The 17,035-nt window shown below is 49.7% G+C and overlaps 1 protein-coding gene across 8 annotated transcripts in view; it reads left to right on the top strand.

Moving 5' to 3' along the window:
• The window catches only part of UBAP2L (ubiquitin associated protein 2 like), a 28,708-nt gene extending 12,423 nt beyond the window's left edge, over positions 1–16,285 (top strand). For 4 of the 8 annotated variants that reach the window (XM_056510704.1, XM_056510700.1, XM_056510698.1 and 1 more), the window contains 20 exons: positions 1,866–1,918; positions 3,338–3,423; positions 3,855–4,026; positions 4,821–5,022; positions 6,178–6,455; positions 6,736–6,908; positions 7,587–7,776; positions 8,342–8,396; positions 8,836–9,010; positions 9,207–9,279; positions 9,807–10,002; positions 10,107–10,195; positions 10,803–10,856; positions 11,461–11,542; positions 12,725–12,942; positions 13,029–13,134; positions 14,183–14,250; positions 14,536–14,733; positions 15,197–15,247; positions 15,676–16,285. In XM_056510704.1, the coding sequence (XP_056366679.1) occupies positions 1,866–1,918; positions 3,338–3,423; positions 3,855–4,026; positions 4,821–5,022; positions 6,178–6,455; positions 6,736–6,908; positions 7,587–7,776; positions 8,342–8,396; positions 8,836–9,010; positions 9,207–9,279; positions 9,807–10,002; positions 10,107–10,195; positions 10,803–10,856; positions 11,461–11,542; positions 12,725–12,942; positions 13,029–13,134; positions 14,183–14,250; positions 14,536–14,733; positions 15,197–15,247; positions 15,676–15,771 (2,615 nt within the window). In that variant the 3' untranslated portion in view covers positions 15,772–16,285. The remainder of the gene's footprint in view (positions 1–1,865; positions 1,919–3,337; positions 3,424–3,854; positions 4,027–4,820; positions 5,023–6,177; positions 6,456–6,735; positions 6,909–7,586; positions 7,777–8,341; positions 8,397–8,835; positions 9,011–9,206; positions 9,280–9,806; positions 10,003–10,106; positions 10,196–10,802; positions 10,857–11,460; positions 11,543–12,724; positions 12,943–13,028; positions 13,135–14,182; positions 14,251–14,535; positions 14,734–15,196; positions 15,248–15,675) is intronic. The other 4 variants (XM_056510705.1, XM_056510703.1, XM_056510702.1 and 1 more) reach the window with 2 other exon arrangements.
• The last annotated feature ends 750 nt before the right edge of the window (positions 16,286–17,035 follow it).

Raw genomic sequence — 17,035 nt, 5'->3', positions numbered from 1 at the left:
GTGCTGTGTTAGTTGGGAGCTTTCTGGAGTGTTCCTGGTGAATGCATCACAGGTCTTGGATTCTCCATCTGCCCCTTTGTGTGTGGGGAGCTGGAGCCATGCTGAGTCAGTGTCTGGTATTTGAGGAATGGACTTGCTGGGAAAGCCCTGTCAATGGCTGTTCTTCATCTGCAGGCTTTCCTTCTGCTTCTAGTGCTGCTTTCCTTTTCTTCTTATTTTCCCCAAACAAACAAGACTTAAGAGCCCCATGCTACAGTTCCTGCATGCACAAACTCTTCTTGGGGCATCTCTCTCTGTCTTCCTGCTCTCTGGGCCAGCTGCAGGTACATCCAGCTCTCACTTCACCTCTTGGGTGAGGCTTGGGCTAGAAGGATCTTTCAGATCCATGAAAATTTGGAAAGCAGCCTTCCTGCTACTGCTGTGAGGGCACCAAAATTCTAAGGATTGTGGGAATTTAGGTTTCTAAAGTGCATATGTGTTTTGCATTGAATGTGTTGATGGTTCTGGCTGTGGAGGAAGGGAAGGGGTATGTGCCTTAAGACTCCTGGCACTCTGGCAAGTGTTGTTGTATTAATACCCATATTTCAAACTTGAATATATAAAAAAGTAAATCTTGGGGGACTTCTTGAATTGGCTCAACTCATCAAGCAAGACAAAAAAGCAATGAAAAAAGAATAATTGACTGATGCTTATGCACTAGATCCCTCAAGTCTAGACAAGTGGTTGTTTAAATACACAAGTGAAGTCTATATGGGGAGATCTGTGTCCTGCAGAAGAGCTCAGAATGTTCCCCTTCCTTGCTTTGTTTTATGCTGATACCAACTTGTTCCATCCAGTAAGTGTCTTTAAGTGATTAACCCTGTTGGTGCTCTCAGATTTTCTTGATCTGGTTTGTGTGGACTGAAAACAAGCTGCACAAAAAGGGACTGGCTTTATGTTCTGAGGTTTTTTGGGATGTGAAAGCTCCTGCTCTCTTCCCAATCCAAATTTTAATTGTTAAATGGAGTCTGAAACTGCTACAGAATATTCAAAGTACAAAGATTAAACTGATGGAAATGAGGATTGGAACAAGTTGAAAAGGCAGACAGGCAAAACTCTTATTTTCTGGTAAATTTTTGCTCGCCTAAATTGCACTGTGTTGGATTGCAGCTGAGGTTTCCTGCTTTTTCTCCTGGTACTTCAAGCTGCACACTTTGAGCATATCTCTGAAACTGGTCACAGAAAATGCAGGAATTGCTTAGTCCCATAATTTTTTTTCTGAATCCCATTTGCCTGAGCACAGGAGGTTCTAGAGCACTGAGGTTTCAAGACATTTGTTTTTGTTTTTTTTTTTGTTTTTTTTTTGTGGGGTGGAAGATGAATCATGGGAATGGTTCAGTTATCCTTAAGTTTTGTAGAAACTTGAGGTTTACCTGGATGGTGAGATCCTGTGCCAGAGCTGGCAGGAAGCCCATGAGGGAGGTGCTCTGTCCAGGCTGCTGGGGTAACACTGACTGCTTGCAGGTGCACAAACCTACAGCTACTGCAGGACAAGGGAAAGCCAGGAAAATGGCACAAGGAGGCTGGGGATGATGTTGGGGCTTCCTTGTGGAGCTCAGCTCCCCTTTTGGGCGTTGGGAGGGTGTGCACTGCCCTGCCTGCCAACCTGGCAGTCCCTCCTTTTCATGCCAGCCTGTGCCACCAAGGCAGAGGTGATCCCATCAGAACCTTGAGTAAGGCGTGGGTTGGATTGACTGCTTTAACTTGTCTGATTGGCAAAGAGAAATCCTCCTGGCTGCCTGCAAAGCTCCCCAGTGCTGCCCCAGCTGTTGGGAGGTGGAGCTTTGATGCATGCATAACTTCTGTACCTGTTGTTGTCCTTGCAGGTGCCTGGAGGGCAGCCACAGAAGAATGGGGCACGGAGGACTGGAATGAAGATGTAAGCATTTTCTGAACCCATCCCCTCTGTGCATTTGCCATCAGGCTGCTGTCCTATCTGTACACACAGAGCTGCCAGGGGAGCTCACAGCCCATGCTCCCCAAACTGTGGGCAGAACCCCAGGCAGGCTGCCAGCCCCAGGAGCTATGATGAATAAAGAATTGTTGCATCTTCTAGTGGATGTGTTATAGAGCTTGTCAGGAAGGGATCTCCTGGGACTCTGAGGCTGGTCCTCTCATTTTGTGTAACTGCAGATGGAATTCTTACAAAAACTGGCCTGACTCCACACAGGACTCTTGCTCTGCTCCTCTGGGGGAGTGGCAGTTGGGAAAGGTTTGCCTTTGATCACACCAACAGCAGTTTCATAGTTTCATGCACATCATGTGCTTCTGCTGGTCCTTGTGATGTGGATGGAAAAGGAGCTCTTGACTTTACCTTCTGATGTGCTCTTTGGTGTGTCTCAGCACCTTGTGTTCTGTACCTGATGTCTCCTTTAGGAAAAAGTGGATATGGTTAGCACTTCGTGTTAATGCCTGTCTATAAGTTTTGTCTGAAATGGGCTTCAGTCCCTCTCCAAATCAAGGAAGGACTTCTGTTCTTGCAGATGGGAGATTTTAGCGTGATTGTTAGTTTTGTGTGCTCATTTTGGCTCAGCCAACAGAATGGGCAAGCATGGGAAGTGTTTTTTTCCTAGGCACCACCTGGGGGAAGCACTACTGCTGTGTTTGGAGATATGAGCAGCTTTTCTTTGTTCATTCAGGTCTCTGCTAGAGGGAGCTTCTGAGAGCCTTTCTTACCTTTGGTGTGTGTGAGATGCTCCCAGGAGTTTTGGATTTACTTTTTAAACTCTGGCAGTTCAGTTTGTAGCAGCTCCTCAGTCTGGAGTAGAAACTGTTCATGTTCAGATAGTTTCAGGCTGTATCACAGGTCATCACTAACCCCCTCAGTTTTTGAGCAATGTTGTTTTCCCTTCCATGTTGGTCAGATCATCCAAATGAGCCCAGATCATTGGAAGCTTAGCTATGGATCCAGAGTTTCTCTTTGACTTCACTACCAGTGCTTGCACTTACCTGTGCAGTGACTTTTGCAGGTCTGTGCTGCATGCCATTGACTGCGAGCAGCAGCCCAAAGTCCTAGAGCAGCCCTAGGGGATTTGTGGACTATGGGAAATTTGTGGAAGGATTTGAGAGGTTTTTTTGTTCCACTGGCAGGTGATTTGTGGCTTGCCTGAGAAGAAACAAATGAAATAGAAGCTGATTGTGATGGAAGCCAAATGCTAGAGAAGTTTGTCTAAGCAATTGAATTTCTTGAGTTTTTCTGTGGCTGTTTGTTTCAAACATTTATGTGCTTTGCATCATAGGGACTGTTATGAGGTGCTGTTTACACTTTTGGATTCCATTTTCCTTTTTTATCTTTCAGCTGTCAGAGACAAAGATCTTCACAGCCTCTAATGTGTCTTCCGTGCCTCTGCCTGCTGAGAATGTGACAATCACAGCTGGACAAAGGTGAGAGCCCTTGGTGATGCTGTTTACCTGGGAAAAGTAGCACCACATGAGTCTCAGAACAATTTGCTATCTTCAACTAAGCCTTACTAGCTGGCTAAAATGCAGCAGCCCTGAATGAGATGGGGTGGATTTCAATGGAAGAGTTGCCTTAGAAGTTTTTTGGATTCTGATTCTGGATTAGAATTTTCCTAGGGTCTGTTGCTGGTTCTTCAGGTTTGGGGGCATTTTTCTGTTTTAAATTAATGTAAAATGTGTTTTAAAATCAAGGACAGTGCTTGGTCAGTCTTTCTGGGGTTACTACTGGCAGTTGTAAGTTAATGTTCTGCAGATTCCTTCAATTTGTAAAGTAAGAGCTGTGAGGTTGGAGGGGGAGTACTGTTCTAATGGAAGCAGGAGCTTCTGGTAACCTCAGTGGGTCTTTGTCTACCCAGAATTGATCTTGCAGTCCTGCTAGGAAAGACACCCTCTTCTATGGAAAATGAGTCAGCAAACCTGGAGTCATCCCAGACTCCTTCCTTGGCACAGCCACTGGTGTTCAGCAATTCTAAGCAGAGTGCTCTATCCCAACCTGCCTCTGGAAACTCCTTCTCTCACCACAGCATGGTAAGGAAATGCTGCTCTCTGCCTGTGGGTGTTTGGCTGAGGTTGCTCATCCCCTGTTGTTCTGTTTGGGTGATACAGGAAATACAGCCCATGTGCTCTGCTTAGGGTGGTAGAGCCAAATAATTTGCTTGTCTGCTTTAAAAGCAGTGGCCTGAAGTTCATTGCTCAATTTGAAATAATTGTCATAATTCCTCCCCTGCTGCCCTTGTCAGATTTGCAATACATGCTTCATTCCAGCTTAAAGGAAAGGAAAAGCTCTTTTGGTCCAGGGCTTGCAATTCCAACAATTTTAGAAAGGGAACTGGTCCACTGACAGGAGAAGGAAGGAGACATTGAGGCAGGGATGTGCATAGACCTGGGCAGATGCTGCTTTGTAACTTCAGCAAAAAGAAATAAAAATTGTTTACTTAATGGTGAAATAGTTCAGGAAAGATTTTCAAAACCACATTAACTATGAAGCCAAGATCTCCTGGTGTTTCTTTTAGTGCAACTGAATGCATGAGGATCATGTAGTATATTTTTTAAGTTCCTGTCAACTTGCTGTGTAACCCTGTGTGACACTGTACCATGGCATGGGTTGGGCAAGAGATGAGCATGGGGGCTGGGAAGGGAACACCAGCCCTTCCTGCCAGCAGTGTGTGTGTGTTTGGAGCTCAAGAGTGTTGAGCTGGGGGACCCAGTGAGAAGCAGCAGGGTACAGTGCATCTGGGCTTATGTTCAGAGATGTGCCTGTCCTCTGAGCCAAGTTCCAAGCCAGGGAAAATATTGACTTTATCTCCTTGCTGAAATTGCAGGTGAGCATGTTGGGGAAAGGCTTTGGAGATGTCGGGGAGGCCAAAGGCAGCAGTACTACAGGGTCACAGTTCCTGGAGCAGTTCAAGACAGCCCAGGCACTGGCTCAGCTGGCAGCTCAGCACACCCAGCCTGCTGGGAGCACCACTGCTGCTTCCTGGGACATGGGATCCAGCACACAGAGCTCGTCTCTGGTGCAGTACGGTAAGGAAACGCAGCGCGCTCCCCGGAGAGAGAAGGTGTTCTCCAGAGCTGCAGAGGATGCTGTGAGCAGCAGTGGGAGGGGTTCAGCAGAGAGTCTGTTCACAAATTCCAACCAATTCAGCTGAGCAGGAAAAATTAAAATGTAATAGTGTGTGTGAGTTTCTCCCTGTTCCTTTTATACTTGGGAAAGTTGACTCTGTGATTGCAGACAGTTTCAGGGCCAGAGTTCTGGCATTCCTGAGCCTCTCAGACTGTACAGAATTACTTCCCAGTGTAAAGCTGTGCTTCAGAAAAAGGTCTGAAATGGCATCTCTGGAGAACAGCTCCCAATTGCAAAGTCTTGTCAGTCTCCTCTCCCTGCTGAACTAATATTTTTTAAGGGAATTTTATGGGGGTTTGCTTTTAAGTGCCAAGAAGTAGCTCTGTCTCTGGGCTGGCATGAAGGAATAAACAGGGATTGAGAGACTCTTTTCAGATGAGAAGCTGAGTTTTGCTGTAGTTGAGTGCTAGTGTAATTTCCTTCAGCGTGTGCTTTTTACAGAAAAATGGCTCTGGTTCAAATCTAAGCTGAAGAAAAATTGAGTCCTGTCCTAGTGACAGTCAGTGTTGGCAGCTTCTGATCTTCTCAGACAAGAAGCCTCAGAAGACAGTCACAGAGAATAGGAGTTGATTTTGAATAAACTGTGGAAAGGCTTAGTCAGAGGAGGAAGGTGGTGCAAAGACCTGAGGGTAGGCAGCACAAGCAGTGATGTTGCTTGGAAATACCTAGTCCCTGCAGGGGAAGGAGGAGGCAGTGGAATGCAGGAGTATTAACAGAGATGGGAAGGAAGTGGCCTGCAGGACTCTGACATGCAGTGTCTCCACGAGGGACTCTGGAGTCCAGCTTTTCTTGGAGAATGGAGGATTTCTGCCACACAAGCTGGCTTTGTCCTGTAGGGGTGGTGGAGGCAACTGAAGGGAGAAGGGCTTAAAAAGGCTTGGCATTGATGGTGGTGAGAGTGTGAGGCTGGGAGCAGAGATGCTTAAGTTCTCTGCTCTCTAACAGGCTTCAGGGTGAAACATAGAGGAAAAGGATTTATTTTTCTTGATAAGTGTCATAATTTGATTTATTTTTAAGGAAACAAACCCTGCTAACTCACCTGTCTTGTCCCATAGATCTCAAGAATCCAACAGACTCTTCCGTGCATAGTCCTTTCACCAAGCGCCAGGGCTTTACATCAACTTCAACCATGATAGAAGTGTTCATGCAGGAGAAGCAGCCTGTGGTGACTGCTTCAACAACCACAACAGCACCCCCATCCTCCCCCCTGCCCAGCAAAACCAATCCTGTTCCCCAGATGTCCCCAGGCTCCTCGGACAACCAGTCCTCAAGTCCCCAGCCAGCGCAGCAGAAGCTCAAGCAGCAAAAGAAAAAAGCATCGTTAACATCAAAGGTGCAGACCTGTGGTGGGGAGGGAGGCACTGAGTTGTGTCAGAGCTGCAGAAACAGCCATCTGGGCTGCTGAGGGGAGCTCTGGGCTTGGCCTTCCTGCTGTTAGCACTGGGTGTTTGGGGGGTGGTGGAGTTGTGTGCCTCCTGGGTTGAGCAGTGTGATTCAGGGGCTGCAAGCCTGTGACTGCCATTGTGTGCTGGGAAATGTGGGTATTAAAGCCATTCTCTGGGCTCTTGATTCACTGGGAATGACTGACCCGTTGTGTTGCTCCTCCCTTGCAGATTCCTGCCCTTGCAGTGGAAATGCCTGGGTCCTCGGATATCTCAGGGCTAAACCTGCAGTTCGGGGCGTTGCAGTTTGGCTCAGAGCCTGTCCTTGCTGAGTACGAGTCAACGCCCACGACCAGCGCCGCTGTCAGCCAGGCTCAGAGCAGCCTCTACACCAGCTCGGCCAGGTCAGCCCCAGGAGCCTGTCCTGCCAGCAGGCAGCTTTGGCATGCACTGCTGCTGTGGACCTGTGCTGCATACCAGTAGACCCTTTCTGACCGTGCTGTGGTCACAAAGGGGGGACATTGTATGCAACAGCAAAGCACAAGTTGCCAGCAGACTCATGGGGCAGCTCTGTGGCTCTGTGGCCTGTGGTACTTGCACAAAAAGCAGTTTCCCTGCTGCCCTTAAACTGTGTTGTTGAAAACACAGGAGGGGAATCCCCAGCACAACTAGTGGACAGATTCTGAATGTTTTGTCCTTCTTTTTGCCTGGCAAACTGAGACACAATGGGGTACATGTGTCTATGCATTTGTCTTCATTTGGGCTGACCCTTTGTAACAGGCCAGTCCCTTGAGTACTGGAACCTGAGTGCTGGCAGCTCATGAAGCCTAAGGGACAGCAATATGAGGCAAGACTGCAGCTGGATGTCCATGGTTGGGCTAGCCCTACTCTCTGGGCATGTTTCTTGGCCTGGCTGCTTCATGTGATGCCTTTATACTGATGCTTGGGGCTTTTTTTTTTTTTTTTTTTTTTTTTTTTTGAGTACTTGAAGTGAAGAGCCCAGTCTGGGTCAGCAGCTTACAGCAGGGCTGTTTTGGAGGAAAATGAAGGAATGTTTTTTGGTTTTTTTTTCCCTTTTGTAGTGAATCTTCATCCACAATTTCGTCCAATCAAAGCCAGGAGTCTGGTTACCAGAGTGGCACAATACAGACAGCAACATTTACCTCCCAGAACAGTGCTCAGGGACCACTGTACGAACAGAGATCCACCCAGACGAGGCGATACCCAAATTCCATCTCTTCCTCGCCCCAGAAAGATCTGACCCAGGCTAAGGTGAGAGAACAGCTTTGCTCACCCATTGTGCTGAGTGAGCCTGATGTGTGAAGTGTCTCAGGGAAAGCTGGTTCTGTTCAAATGGTTCTGTGATCCTCCAGCCTCACTGTGTGGCTCGTGGGCTCTAATCAGAGCTCTCTTCTGGCTGCTGTGTTTTGTGCCTGGGCCTGGACCACTGGGGTTAACAGCAGTCAAGTTGCTTGCAGGGCATGTGTTGTGTCATGTACAGTTACCCTGCTAGAGAGTGGCATGCAGACAAAGAATTTTGTTTTGTGTTAAGGATTTGGTTCTTGTATTGCTGCACACCAGTTCAGTAACATTAGATTTGGCTAATGAACTTGGAATGAGAATGTTGAGGCAGTCTGACTACCAGCAGCAGAGAAACTTCTTGCCCTGATTTCTGTAATATACACTTGGGGACTATGCTGACATGGGGCTTGGTGACAAGTGCTGGTAGCAGGACCTTTTCATAACTGCACAAGGGAGTGTGGGAGAGAGGTGACACTAGCTCTGCTCTGGAAATGTGCTGTTATAATGCCCAGTACTTCTTTCTTTTCTTCCTCAGAATGGTTTCAGTTCTGTACAACCCACGCCATTACAAACAACACAGGCTGTTGAAGGTAAGAGTCTTGCCAGTATAGCAGGTGTCCTGCATCTGTTGTGCTCGTGTTCTCTGCTTTGAATGAGAAACTTTATCTGTTCTCATAGTCCTCAAGTCCTTTCCTTGCTCAACTAATTGCTGCCATTCAGATTATTTGCTTGCCTCAAAACATTCAGCTTTCTGCTGATCATTGAAGGGTCACCTATGACAGTAATTTACTCTGCTTTGTGTGTGGAAAGCACTTCATCTGTAGGTCCTGAAGCTCTTTGAAGAGCCTGTGGTAGTGTTGGGGTAAAGTGAGACGTAGAACACAAACATAAGTGTGTAATTGTTTGGCTGCACTGAGGGAAGCCCCAGATCTCCTGGCTCCTCTAGCTGAGCACTTGTTGATCCTTGCCCTTGTGTTACCCTCTGGAGGTTGCCAGTAGCTGCCCTTAACCCGAAGCTTTTGTTCTCAGGTGCTACGGGCCCTGCAGTGAAATCTGACTCCCCCTCTGCTCCCAGTATTGCACCTCTCAACGATGGGGTGTCTGCATCCTCCTTGCTGACAACTGCCAGCCAACACTCAACAGCCCTGAGCAGCCTGAGCCACAGTGAGGAGCTCCCCAGTACAACCACTGCCCAGCTCAGCAGGTGAGTGAGTGGAAGGGGTGGATTTCTGAAAAAGCAGAGCTAGAAGCAGGAATCCATAGCAGACATCAGAGTCTGTCTCATGCCGTGAGGAAGACTAAGATGACTCATCCCATTCAAGCAGATGGGAAATGGGATGGTGCTACCAGTGTTGACTCTCTCATCTTGGTCTGACAACGTTTTATTTCTCTTCTGTCAGTGCATTACCCACCCAGCAGAACAGTCTGTCCTCATCCACATCCTCTGGGCGAACATCAACCTCAACTCTTCTGGTGAGTCTGGGTATGCTCTCACACATGTACTATGTTTCTGCTCAGCTTGGTGGGGTCTGCTGTGGGTTCTGGTTTTGTCAGAACACTGTCTGTGCAGCTGTGGCTCAAGGCTGTTGACACCCTGCCTGTTTCTGACTGAGCAGTGCCCTCTTTGGAGCCTGTAGTAGCCCTTGAAGGTGCTGCAGAGTCAGAGCCAACTGGGAGCTGATGCAGTGGAACCAAATATCTACTGCAGGAGCTCTTGCAGTACAGTTCCTGGGCATTGGCTTCTGCAGCAGAATAAATCACCCTGCTGCAAATGTGCTGTCAAGCCCTGCTCTGATCTTCAGACAGATGTATTGGGATGTAACCACGAGAGAAGTTTGTAGGCATTAGGGATTGCTGCTGTCAGGACTTTGGACTGAAGCCAGGCTCACTGCAGGAACATCCAGATGCAGACAGAGGTGCATAATGTTTTGCACAGAGAGTGTCCTGTGGTACCTGTGCCACATCTGCCTGATCCCCTGACTCTTCCCTTCCTTCCCTAGCACACAAGTGTGGAGAGTGAAGCAAGCCTCCATTCTTCTGCTAGTACTTTCTCCACGTCCTCCAGCACGGTGTCAGCTGCCCCACCCGTGGTCAGCGTGTCATCCAGCCTCAGCAGTGTCAGCAGCCTGGGCCTCAGCCTCAGCAGCAACTCCACAGTGACAGCCTCCACTCGCAGCTCTGTTGCAACCACATCAGGTACTCTCCTGACTCTGCTGTACCAGACAAGGGTGTGAGGGCTATGAGAGCGAGCTGCTGCTGTTTGCTTCACTGTGGAACTTTTCCTTTCTCTTCTTGTCCAGGAAAAGCCCCTCCCAATCTCCCTCCTGGAGTCCCGCCCTTGTTGCCTAATCCGTACATCATGGCTCCAGGGTTGCTACATGCCTATCCGGTGAGTGCTGTCATGCCACCAGGTCCCTCCCAGCTCCCTCTGCACAGTGGGGAAACTAAAAACTCTGCCATAGGCCAGCAGGGCTGCCTTGGACAGGCAGAGTTTGGACCTGCTGGTTTTTTCATGATTTCCATGTGCCCATGGGCTAAGTGTGTGCCATGATCACCCTGGAGCAGAGCCTGCCTGCCTGTTCTCTGCAGCCTCTCCAGCCTTTGAAGAGCCTAGGGCACAGAGCACAGTGTGTGGAAGCACAGAGCTCTGTTAGAAACGTGATGTGACAAAGGGCAGTCAAGGCAAGGGTAGCAATGGCCACAAAGTCTAGTGGTGTGTCACACCCTCTCCTAGAGGTGAGGACTGATTTCAATTTTGGGATGATTTCTAGAGAAAAACTGTTGAGTGGCTTCATGGTCTGGAGCACTTTCCTTTGGGCAACTCACAGAAGCTTCTGGCCTATATGTAGAGGTTCTGGCTGCCTGCACCTGGTGGCTCATGTGGCTGCTCACCAGCTACTTCTGGCTTTCCCTCACATTCATCTAAATGTTTAATCTAAAATTAGATATCCTTACGTAGTCCATGTCCCTAATGTCATCTCTGGCTCTTTTTCTAGCCACAGGTGTATGGATATGATGACTTGCAAATGCTCCAGACAAGATTCCCGTTGGTGAGTACTGCAGAATGACAAGGACACACCACTTCCAGTGGTGCTGCTTGGGTAGAGACAGGTCAGCTGTGGGCAGTCCTGAAGGGCTGGCAGGAGAGGGTGCTGAGTGGATGCTCCTCTCCATAGCAGCAGTGATGAGTTAATCAGTTGCTCCTTGGCTCACGTGGAGTTTGCAGCATGAGTTACTCATACAGCAGTATTCCAGGAGAGCCAGGGAGCATGAGTTACAACTGCAGGGCTGTTAGAGAGATTCACCTCTGATCCATGACTGAGCCAGTGACTAAATACCTGATGAGAATGGGCTTTATTTAGCATTGGGACATGTCCATTTTCTTGTGGAGAGGGGGGGAAGTCCAGGCAGTTCAAGAACTGCATACCAGTAGACCTTACCTGGTTCTTCTAGTAGCCAGATGAGGGGGATGGTACATGCTACAAAAACCTGGGGCTGTTGCAGGTCATGATCAGCCTGGATGTGGCTGGTTGAACTGCAATGCTCAGACATGTCTTGCAGCTACAGTACAGGAATTCCTCTCTCCCAAAGATACTGCTTTGCACTTTGGACATAGCTTATAAAATGTCTTCTCCTTTTGTTTTTATTCATCAGGATTATTACAGCATCCCATTCCCTACACCCACCACACCACTGACTGGAAGAGATGGCAGCCTGAGCAGCAATCCATACTCTGGTAGGGAAAAAGACTGCTCTGATTCCCATCCCATCAGGGTCTGAGCTGCTTCTACTAGTGTTCTTTGTCTTTGTCCACTGGAGCTACATCTGCACCTGCACTGTGCCTCCTGCACTGCTTTTGGCTTGGAGCATGCTTCTCACACTTAAATGCTTTCCTTCTCTTTGAGCATCTGGTTGTGTCAAGGTCTGATACTGGGAAGAGGTGGGCAAAGTAGGAGTTAAGGGGGCATTTGGAAAGGGAGTGAGGAAGGGCTGAAATATTCTGCAAGGCCTACCACTGGGGGATTGCTTTCCAGGTGGTTGTGAGGCAGGTAGTAAGCAGTGCTTCTCAAGCACTGAGAGTAAAAATAAAAAGAAACACAAAATAGGGAGAGATTACTTTTTTTTTTCTATGGGATGGTCTCATAGAGAAAGCAAATGAGAAATCTGGGACCTGTCAAATTCAACACAAGCACCAGTGGGTGTATGACCTCTCACTGACCTTGGTTAAGTGCATTAATGCACTGCCAATCTGCAGTGGGCAGTGGCTATGCTGAGCTTTTACTTAGTTTAGGAATTGTTGCACTTTGAGGTTTGCTCCTTTTCTAGCCCCACTTCTCAGCTTTGGCAGGAGCTGGTTTGTGTGGAAGTGCTTTTGCCCAGCTGAGGCTGAAATGCCAAGCTCAGAGCATGGCACTATGTGAGCTCTGAATAGGAGGATGTGTGCATGGAAGAGCCAAGCAGGTGCTCATCAAGATCAGCATGGGGAGATTCCCCCTGCCCTGCAGCCAAGCCCTGCACAGCCCAGGCAAGATCTGGGTTGTGTTCAGTCCTGCTGGTGCTGCATGGAGTGGGGTGAGGGACAGCTCTAGCATCAGGCTGTGCTAGCAGGTTTATCCAGTGCCAGACTGTGAGCTTAGCTACTGTGGATTCCCTTTTCCTCTGTAGTCCTGTTAGGGCCAAGGAGCAATTAACAGTTCCAAGGAGCAATTAACAGTTTCAAGGAGCAATTAACAGCTTCACCTTATCAGTGTGCAAAGGTCTCAGGGCCACAGTCCTTGGCATGGGCAGGAGTTGGGGGGGAGGGGGGCAGGTAATTGAAGTTGCTGTTTAAAAAAAGACTGGGTCACCTTTGGGCTGAGTTGGAATGGGCCAGCTAGGATCTAGCATCTGTTCTTCACTCTTACCTCCTCTGTTTCAGGTGACTTAACAAAGTTTGGCCGTGGTGATGCCTCTTCCCCTGCTCCTGCAACGACTCTGGCCCAGCCCCAGCAGAGCCAGACCCAGACTCACCACACCACACAGCAGACCTTCCTGAACCCGGCGCTGCCTCCTGGCTACAGCTACACCAGCCTGCCATACTACACAGGGGTACCAGGGCTCCCCAGCACCTTCCAGTACGGGCCCGCCGTGTTCCCTGTGAGTTCCTGGGGCAGGCTGTGGGCTTGGGACAGCAGGCTGGCACAGCAAGGCCCCTCCTCACTCTGTTCCTCTCTGTTGTGTAGGTTGCTCCTACCTCTTCCAAGCAGCATGGTGTGAATGTCAGCGTCAATGCATCAGCAACCCCTTTCCAGCAGCCCAGTGGCTATGGCTCTCATGGGTACAGCACTGGTAAGAGACCCACTAGAGCCCCTTCCACAGCAGCAGGGCTTGCTCCTGATAGGGATAGTGACTCCTGTCTTACAGCAGTGATAGAGAAAAATGCCAGGGGTGCTGCTCCCGAGTAGTTTGATTATCCTTAGAAAGATCCAGGATTGTTCTGTGAGCAGGTCTGAGGGTTAATAGATCATGTCATGCCCTCTGTGCCCTGCAGTCAGCTATCTGGGCCCTTGGACCACTATCAGAAGCTTAAGCTGCTGGGTTGTTTGGTTTGTTGGGTTTTTTAACTGGCTATATGTGATTAGCAGAACAGCAATTGTTTCCCACCAGTGTTTGGCAGACACTTTCTAGGGAAATGTCCTTGATTCAAAGATGTGGGGAGGTCATGAACCTGCTGCCTGTCTTGGTACTTAGTTGATGTCTGGCTGACTTAAGCAGGGCTGCATTTGGCTCCCTCTTCCAGTCTTTTAATTCCTTTTGTCTCTTTTTCACTGCATTAGAACCCCTCAAGATAGTATTTTCTCTTTGCCAAGGTACTTCAGCTTTGTACCAAGTCACCTGGTGCCAAGTCCTTCGAACTGCTTTCATTTCAGCACTTTTTCCAGATGTTAAATGATGGCTGAGGCATCCTCTGGGCCACCTTTTTTTATGGACAGCCAACATCCCATGGGGCTTGTGCTGTCAGTCACTGCACCAGCCATCCCAGCCCACAGCTGAGTTGCCTGTTTGACACCCGAGCAGCTTTTGGGCTGTTCTTGCTGCTGTGCCACATGCTGTGGTTTTGTTTCCCTGTATTCCCCAGCTGTCCTCAGACCTGCAGTTTTCCATGTGTTTCTCTGGGTGGTTTATGGAGGCATTTTGAAGCGGTGTGTCCAGAACAAAATAACTTACAATAATGATATGGATGCTTTGCATTTGGTCATGCCAGGGCCTGGCTGCCCAGGCCAGTCTGTCTGCAGATCTTCTCTGACCACTGGAGCTCTCCACGAGGTCCTGCTTGCTCCCTTCTTCTGTTGAGCCACTGGCTGCTGCCTAACACCCACTTCTCCCTTCTCCCCAGGTGTATCTGTGACATCCAGTAATACAGGCGTGCCAGACATCTCGGGCTCTGTCTACTCCAAAACTCAGGTTAGTGTCTGTCAGTGCTTCCTGCATTGCTGGGGAGGGAGAAGCCAAGCTTGAGACAGCCTCCCTGGCCAATGAGATCTCTTTCCCTTTGGATCAGTCAGCCAGGAAGAAGGGAAATGCTTGACCTTTCCCAGTTTACAGCAATTCCAAGCCCAGAAAGAGCCATAGGAAGAGATTTTTCTGTTCACTGTACCACACGCTGACTCTGTGATGTTCAGAGATGGGGAGGGGCACACTGCCAGCTGGCTCCCAACCCTTACTGTGCCATTGGCATCTCCTTCCTAGCAATCCTTTGAGAAGCAGGGATTTCACACTGGAACCCCAGCAGCCTCCTTCAACCTGCCTTCGGCGCTGGGCAGCGGCGGCCCCATCAACCCTGCGACGGCGGCAGCCTACCCGCCCACCCCCTTCATGCACATCCTCACCCCGCACCAGCAGCCGCACTCGCAGATCCTGCACCACCACCTGCAGCAGGACGGGCAGGTAAGCAGCACCTGGCACCTCAGCCCCTGCTGGGCTCTTGCCTAGGGCTCTCGCTCCCCCTTGGTTGCCCTGCTCCCTCTCACCCTCCCTGCCTCGTGCTCTGCGGCAGACACGCGGCGACACGCACACGCTCACACCTGCACATACACACAGGGCCAGCGAGGAGAAGGTGACAAGCAAGGCCTGGGGTGGGCCTGGGAAGGCCCTGGCTGCTCTGCCAGGGTGGGTACTCAGCACAGCCCCCCTGCTGCCAAGCTGCACCAGCTGTGGCCAGGTAGTGCCCCCTCACGCAAACACATCTGGGGCACCCCAACTTCCCCATCCTCAGAGGGCCACCTCTGCAGGCCAGCACCAGAGGGGTAACTCGCCGTAGCCACAGCCCTGCAGGAGCTTTCAGGTTTAACCATGGATTTCTATTGTCATAGTTTGTCCCTTTATTTTACATATCCTGGTACTGCAACAGCTTCCATATTTGCAGATGATACTGTGCTGCCAACGCCAGCAGGAAGATCAGGTAATGAACTCTCTGAAAATGCATTGCACTTGCCCTGGGCTCTGCCCCTGCCCCTAAGGCTCCCCAGGATCAGTAGCCCCTTCCTTCAACCCCATGGCCCCTGAGGTGAGGAGAGAGGCCCTCAGGCAGTATGTGCACACACACATACACACACACAACCCACACCGACCCCTCCCCATCTCCTTCTGCTGCTCAGCAGCCAGCACTGCTGCTCTGGAGTGAGCTGTGGAGCTGAGGGAGGGCGCTGGGCACGGACGGTGCAGCTGTGAGCTGCAGGAGGCACCAGTGCCAGGGAGGATCGTGGTGCTGAGGAGCTGGCACCCAGAGCAGCTGGCCAGGGCTGTCTCCATGCCAGCCTTGCCTGTGGAGCAGGCTGGGCGTGCTTCCCCTGCACTCACCACCCGCTTCTCCTTCTGCCCTTTCCCCAGAGCGGCTCCGGGCAGCGCAGCCAAGGCAGCTCCATCCCCCAGAAATCCCAGGCCAACAAGTCTGCCTACAACAGCTACAGCTGGGGTGCCAACTGAGGCCGGGCCCCCTTGCCACCATTGCTTCCTGAAGAGAATCTCAGTGACCCCGATGACGAGAAGGAGCCCAGGGAGGAGAGAGCCCTGCGGCGGGGAGTGCCGGCCCACCCGGCAGGGCCCCGCGGGGCAGGCCGCAGGCACCTCTGCTGTCTGTCTCCAGCCACTTTCCTGTTGTATGTAATATAGAATTTGTATTTTTTTCTTTTTTTTTTCCTTTTTTTTTTTTTTTTTTCTCTCTCTCTCTCTCCGCATTCAGATCTGAAATGTTTGCCGTAGGGGCCTTTTTTGGTTTTTACTCCTTTCTATCCCCTCTCCCATCCAGCTGCCCCACAATCTCTCAGATCCAAAGGAGTGGAAGCTGCGAGTCGCCTACAGCAAACCCCCTTATTATTAGGATTAAGACCAGTAATTGATATGAGCAGCATTGTAAGATTAATTAGTTGAAGTGTTTTTTTTGTACTGTGTTCTAAATTTAATGGATAAATGTGTCTTGTATATAAAAACAAAAACCCCATGCTGTCCTCTAGTTCTCTCATTTCTCCCCTGCCCCGCCGAGGGGTCCCCCCTGGTATTTTATGTTCTCCATCTGCGTCCCTCCATCCTCATGGGCCCAGAGTGCAGGTCCTGCCCTGCTTGCAAGCTGTAAGTATCTTCTGCTTTTGGGTTGGGGATTTTTTAATTTTCTTTTTTTATTTTCTTTTTTTTTTTTTTTTTTTTTTTGTTTGTTTGTTTTGTGGGGATTTTTTTGTTTGGTTGGTTTGCTTTTTTGGGGTTTTTTGTTTCTTTGGTTTTTTCTATGCAGTCCAGATCTTGTATTTTTCAGTTCCACCTGATCCCTTCAGCTGCAGCCCCGAGCGGGGATTTACTGAAGAGAATAAAGATCACAAAGTGATGTGTGTATTTTTTCCACCTTCTCAGCCTCATTCCCTATTTTTGGTGCAGGGGGTGGGCGGCCCTGGGCAGTGTGGGCAGTGCTTCCCCCACCAACTTCTTGCTGGTGTTTTTGTCCCCTCCTTTTGTGGATTTTTCCTTTTCCCAGCTGCAGCACTGGGCAGCAGGATGCCAGCACAGGGATAATGCCACTTCTACCCCTCCCTTCTCTGAGACTCTCACCCTTCATTTCCACCTTATGCTCTGGTGCTGCTGCTCCTCCTTTTGGGGGTTGAGGGGTGCTCAGGTCACAGGTGTTGGGGAGGGAAGTGGTGCAGCAGGAACCATTCATTGCCTGTGCCTGCTGAGCTGCCCTTGACCCTGATACATGGAA

Source organism: Oenanthe melanoleuca, chromosome 25 (genome assembly GCF_029582105.1).
Source record: "Oenanthe melanoleuca isolate GR-GAL-2019-014 chromosome 25, OMel1.0, whole genome shotgun sequence".
NCBI classification, from domain to species: Eukaryota; Metazoa; Chordata; class Aves; order Passeriformes; family Muscicapidae; genus Oenanthe; species Oenanthe melanoleuca.
Note: the sequence above shows the minus strand (reverse complement) of the source record. Positions and strands in the feature narration are given on the sequence as shown.